General features: G+C 33.8%; 1 protein-coding gene across 1 annotated transcript in view; it reads left to right on the plus strand.

Annotated features, from left to right (window-relative positions):
• The first annotated feature begins 1,300 nt into the window (after nucleotides 1–1,300).
• The window catches only part of LOC125030491 (integumentary mucin C.1-like), an 18,738-nt gene continuing 13,102 nt past the window's right edge, over nucleotides 1,301–6,936 (plus strand). The window contains exons 1-7 of the mRNA XM_047620533.1: nucleotides 1,301–1,362; nucleotides 1,489–1,609; nucleotides 1,859–2,006; nucleotides 2,521–2,586; nucleotides 4,678–4,764; nucleotides 5,844–6,050; nucleotides 6,317–6,457. Of these exons, the coding sequence (XP_047476489.1) occupies nucleotides 1,301–1,362; nucleotides 1,489–1,609; nucleotides 1,859–2,006; nucleotides 2,521–2,586; nucleotides 4,678–4,764; nucleotides 5,844–6,050; nucleotides 6,317–6,457 (832 nt within the window). The remainder of the gene's footprint in view (nucleotides 1,363–1,488; nucleotides 1,610–1,858; nucleotides 2,007–2,520; nucleotides 2,587–4,677; nucleotides 4,765–5,843; nucleotides 6,051–6,316; nucleotides 6,458–6,936) is intronic.

Below are 6,936 nucleotides of genomic sequence, written 5' to 3' on the forward strand. Positions count from 1 at the left end.
ATGTAGATATATGCATATATATTACACACACACACGCACACACACACACACACACACACACACACACACACACACACACACACACACACACACACACACACACACACACATATACATGTATATATATATTATACAGACACACACACACACAGTCATACGTACAAGTAGAACAATGAAGGGAAGTCCAGGAAAACACGAATATGCCGAAGGCCTTTTCGCATTTACTGCTTCATCAGTAAATGCGAAAAGGCCTTCGGCATATTCGTTTGTTTTCCTGGACTTCCCTTCATTGTTCTACTTGCAATTTGCTCGACATGAATTCCACACATACATACGTGTACGCATGTACATATAGGTAGATAGATAGATAGATATGTATGTATGTATATATATACATGTGTTATATGTGTGTGTGTGTTAGTCTGTGTGTGTGTTTGTGTGTTTACATATAAGCAAAGTGGATTACTTTTTTCAAAGTGAGCCACCTAGGCATGGCTCACGTTTGGGTTGAGTCAATGAGGCATGGGTTTGATGACTGACCTGATTCGATCAGGTCTGTCATGGGAGGTATAGAAAATGGAGTGTGGTAACGTTCGTTTGCTGCCTTTAACCGAAAATGTACGTCATGAATAACTATGATATTTATGTGATATTTTCAAAAATGCCCTTGATATGAAAATACCACAGTCATTTATGAAAATATCACATCTCCCCCACTCCCTCCTTTTCCCTCCATCTTCCTTTCCCTTTCATCCCTCCTCATTCCCTCCCTTCCTCTCCTCTCCCCTCCTTTCCCTTTCATCCCTCATCCGCCCTACCTCTTCTCACCATCCTTAATTCCCTCTCTCGTTCTTCCTCACCTTTCCCTTTTCCCTCCATCTTCCTTCTCCTCCTATACCTCATCCAGCCCATTGTCTCTCCCTCCTCTCTCCTCTTTCCACCTGCTCTCATTCCCTTCCTCGTTATTCCTCACCTCCCCCCCCCCCCCTCTCTGTCTTTCCTTCTTTCTCTTTTCCACTTCTTTCATTCTCCCTTTCTTTCTCACTCATTCTTCCGCTCTCTCAAGATCAATCTCTTTCTCTCTTTCTCCTTTCCCTTCATTATCTTTCGTAAAAATCATAATCATGATGTGATATGTATATACATTAAAAAGAAAAAGGCATAGAGGGGTGATGGGAAGTTTCTGAAGAATTGGTAAGAGAGAGAGAGTGGGCGTCTACACGTGATTGGAACACATGTGTGCGTGAAATGAATAAATAAATAAGTAAATAAAAAGTAAGTGACAGAGAGGAGTGCAAGGATGAACGCCATCGAGCGCGAGAGCAGGTGTGAACGCGAACTTCTTGAAGCTATCGAACTTCTGTAATGCTTGTACATGTATTTTTTAAAAATCAATGAGAGATTAAGCGAACGAGCGATTAGGCGTGAACGATACCTTCCAACTAACGAATTTCCGACTCAAATCCATAATTTTCACGTGTGTTAAAGTAATATTAAGGGTGAAGATAATAATAATGAAATAGAGGCCTCCTTACCTACCGTCCAACCTTTCCTAGACAAAGACAGCGTCCTCGAACACATATTGAATCTAACCAACCATGCAACAGAGGTAACAGTTCTAGCGCAGAAGGGGCCATATTCGAAGGACAACCTCTTTCCCCTGTCATCGTAAATCGGTCTGCGGATAGAAAAAAATAAATGTGAGGAAAGTGAGAATCAGTGATGGAATTAACTATGCTCAAAGGAAGTAATTTTATTATCATTTAAAACTTAGAGAGAGAGAGAGAGAATTTGCGAGAGAAGGGAAGAGAGATGTGATGAATATCCCTATATGCAAGAAACGTTTCTTTTGTTTTAGCCCACAGGTACAATGCGCGCCCTAGTGGTCTTCGGGGTAATGTCGGTGGCAGGATTTGGCTCTCCTGTCCTTCTGATGGGCACTCACAGGCACGTGGCACTCCCAAGTACCTCCGTGGCTTTTCAGCGAATTGGGGCAACGTCAGAAGGTAAATCATGTACTCAGTGATCTTCATTTAATTATTTTATCATTTCATCTACTCTCTCTCTCTCTCTCTCTCTCTCTCTCTCTCTCTCTCTCTCTCTCTCTCTCTCTCTCTCTCTCTCTCTCTCTCTCTCTCTGTGTGTGTGTGTGTGTGTATGTGTGTCTTTCTGTCTACCTATTCTACTATTTATAGATCTTTATCTTCTCTCGCTTTCTTTCTCTCTCTAAGTATAGTTTTTATAATGTTACCTGATCTCTCAGTAAATCGTAAGTGGAAAAGACTGGGCATGTTAAGTGAATTAACACATAAAAGAGGGTCATGGAGAAAACAGATGCCACAAAGGGCCTGTCGTAGGCTAGAGCACTAGAAAAAAAGAAAGAAAGAAAGAAAAAAAAATATATATGAATATATATATATATATATATATATATATATATATATATATATATATATAAATATATGCGTGTGTGTGTTCATTAGTTTCTTTTACTACTCACTACGTCATTCTTCCTTCCAGGAAAATGTACAGATCACTGTGCCCGCGAACCAGTTTGTACGGCCTACACAGTGCAGAAGGAAGGAGGTAAGTACACATCACAAGGCTTCCTGTTTCGGACGCACTTCGTGCTCGTATGAATGATATGGCTCCTTAATCATTCCGACTGAAAGAAATTCACGCTGGCCAAAAATGTTTACATCCACTATAAATTTCCCTTATCGCATGGTTCCAATAGTCAGTGTGCTGCCTCAGTACAAAGCTTGAAATAAATTCAAATGCGTCTGTCAGTACGGTGTATTGAGATAATAAGAATGTTTTAAATCTTCCATATCTGAAAATGTTCACAAATCAATTATTTAAAATTTAAGCAATAAGACGACACAATAATTTTATTCATAATAATGCAGCATGCATATGTAACACTTATAAAAAAAGAAAAAAAAACAACATGTGATTCACATTTCCCGAAAATACATCCATCTCCACGTATTTGTAACCAATATGGTTGAACCTTATATACACATCAAAGATCAGCAGTTATTCTATCAGACAGTTTGTTACATCGTAGTTATTCTTAGTTGATATAATATTGATATTGAATAGTTAATAAAACAGAAAGTATAATTTAATATCCATAGCAATGTTACCTGCTAACATTTACTTATTACAAATGTATTAATACTTGATAGTGAAATCTAGTTTGGTGTATAAGCTGCTAGGCTCAGGTAAGAAAATCTAACTACAGGTTATTAAACTTTTTATTTGCATTATATTTTCATGGCTAATTTCTACGCTTCTGTGAAATATGATAAGTTTAAAAGTAAAAAATGATACGTTCACGATTATATTTGGTTGACTTGGCTCACTGTCACCGGCACTGCATGTCTACCTGCACTGTCCCAAGGGTATTTCTTCCATATAAAGATGCCTCTGCGACTGCTTAGTCAACAATGTGGTTATTACTAGCTACTACCTATATATTTCTGGTTTCACTTTTCATTACCGTTACCATTGGTATGGACATTATGATGATAGTGATAATAATAATGATGATAATAATAATAAGAAGAATTATTATTAATTATTATTATTATTATTAATTATTATTATTATTATTATTGATTATAATTATTGTTATTTTAATGTTAGTGAAACTAATTTTGACAATAATAATAATAAAACAATAATAATAATAGAAAATAATAATAATAACAGTTAGAGTAATTAAAATGAATATAATTTTGATAATAACAACAATAATAAGGATGATGGTGGTGATGAGCGTTATAATGATGATGATGATGATGATAGTAATAACAAATATAATGACAGAAATCATAATATTCATAATGAATGATGATAGTCATTGATCTTATAGTAATAATAATAAAAACAATAATGATAAATCATATCAATGACAGTAGTGATACTAATGATATTTATTATCATATTATTAGTAATGACAGTAATAATAGTATTAATAATAATAATAATGATAATAATAACAATCATAAAAATGATAATGATAACAGCAATTACGATAATAATAATAATGACAGTAATGATGACGATGGTAGTTATCATGATAATATTAAGGATGAAAATCACAAAGATAAAAAATAATACTACCACTACTAATGATAATGATGATAATAATTGAAACAACACTAATGGTAAATGTAATGATAATAATAATACAATAATAATAATAATAATGATTGACGACACTATTAGAAATAACTGTAATAATAATGATGATGGTGATGATAATGATAATGATGAAGATGATATTGATGTTGATGATTATAATGTAATAACGTAATGTTGATAATAATAATAACTATAATAAAATGGTAATAACAACAACAATGCCAATAATGAGAATAAAGATAATGATAATAATAATAATGTTCATCATGACGACAATGATAATAATAATGATGATGATAGTGATTATACTAATCTAGAATATGAAAGGAATTGGCTAACCAAGCGAGGTTAGGAAAGATAAGTAATTGATAGTTAGATAGGTTAGATAGATAGATAAATAGATAGATACACGAAAATAAGAACATTATAATAAATTATGTATAGTCTATGAAGGCGGACATATACATGAACTGTATCCTTACATAAATACTTCAATAGATTAATACAACGTCAAGCAACTTGCAGATGAGTTCAACTGTTACTTCGCAACAACGGAAATAGATGATGCCCTTCTTCTGCCTGACACGTCTGCCTTCACTCACTACAAAATGGGTTAGTTTGATTTTGTTTTACATTTTTCTTACTCTTATTCAGTAATTTGAGACGATACTTTTGTTTGTTCTTATCAATATTATTATTGAACTTGCTAGTATCACTTATTCTCTCCATTTTTCTTTTTGTTATGTTATATTATAATTATCCTCACGATCGTCGGAATTACCCTTATTCTATAATCATCATCCTAATCATCATCTTCTGACCTCATCTTCATCATTCTTATAAGAATACACCATTATGGTTATCCTCATCCCCAATGTTATTACTGTGATTATTGTTATTTCCGATATTAGACTGACCATAGATATACTCTTATTAATATTAGCTCTACCAATATCACCATAAGCAGTACTACTGCTACTGTTTTACAATATAGGTAATATTAGTAGTAGTATAACTATCCTTATTATCATAGTTGGCATCGTTCTTGAACTTGTAACTACCAGTATCCCATATATTGATTACTATTATCATTATCGGTGTTTTATTTTCATCATATCGGACTATCACAAATTAATTAATCATACCTACATTCTGCTATCATCATTATCAATTATATCACCATTCATAAAACAGGAATTGCCGATCGAGGAAATTTTCTCCCAATGCAAACCCAGAAGTTAGTATGGCAACACATGCAAATAAGAAGCAGAAGCACAGCATTCAACACCAATTGGCTCATAAAAGATAATAAATACATAAACAAATAAAATATAGAGTAAATAAATACGTACATCAGTAAATGGATGGGGTGTATACAGAACATTTTGGTAAATTAATTCAGAAACACCAACCTGATTTGCTTTAAGATACCAGTAGCAATTCAATATTAAAGTATATGAAAAATCATTAATTGTATGTCAATGTAAACCGCAAATACGATATGTTGTGTTATATCTTACAACTAAATGAGATTTAAGTCGATGCTATACACTGGATGTGAAAGAAGTACTTAACGATAAGTAAGACAAACGTTTTTCATATAAAATTTCAATGCAATATGTAGAATAAAAAAAAAAAAAAAAAAAAAAAAAAAAAAAAAAAACTAATAACAACAGCTTCTACTGCAACAGGAAAACCAGCTTTGGCTGCAACAGCAACAACAACTTCAAATACAACCGGAAACCCAACGTCGACTGTAACAGCAACAACAACTTCAAATACAACCGGAAACCAAACGTCGACTGTAACAACAACAGCAACAACAACAACAACTTCAACAACAACAACAACTTCAACAACAACAACAACTTCAACAACACCAACCACCTCAGCTATAGGTTTGCACATTTACCGGAGGATACTCAAGACGGGATGTCATTTCACGTATCCTGTCAGCCAGCATAAGCAATTTGTAGAGGTTTTGAAAATATATGGGATGGTCATATACTGGTTATGTATTTCTTTATTAATATGCTCAAATACCATCAGATTAGCGACTATTTACTTATGATTCACATGTCTTGTCAATTAATTCCAAAAATTGCCAGATTTTCTTTTCTTTTCTTTGTACTTAACGATAAAGTTCTTTATCTTCTGTCCCAAGTCTCAAGATTGTTTGTCACCAACCATACCACAAGAGGTGATTATGAATTGCAAAATCAAACGTGTCATAGTGAAAACGGAGAGCCAGCCATACTGAGGACACAGGCAATGGTAGATCAGCTGCTGCAACTGTATGGTAATCGTAAGTATGTTTTCTACAAATGTAAGCAGACAGTGCATGCGTTCAGGAGAATACACATATGCGCGTTTGAGAATATTTTCCTATATTCGCTTGTTGTATATATGTATATACTTATACCACACACGCACGCATATGCACGCACACACACGCACACACACATACACACACACACACACACACACACACACACACACACACACACACACACACACACGCACACGCGCACACACACGCACATGCATACATACATATATATATATATGTGTGTGTGTGTGTGTGTGTGTGTGTGTGTGTGTGTTATTGTATGAATGTATGTATGTATATACATATTATATAATATATATATTTTATTTATTATATAAAAGAACTGCATCTTATCCTTTCTTCCTTAAATAGCTATTCTCCAAGGGGCTTGCTAATACACACATATATTTATATATACATTATATATATATATATATATATATATATATATATAT

Source organism: Penaeus chinensis, chromosome 11, assembly GCF_019202785.1.
Source record: "Penaeus chinensis breed Huanghai No. 1 chromosome 11, ASM1920278v2, whole genome shotgun sequence".
NCBI classification, from domain to species: Eukaryota; Metazoa; Arthropoda; class Malacostraca; order Decapoda; family Penaeidae; genus Penaeus; species Penaeus chinensis.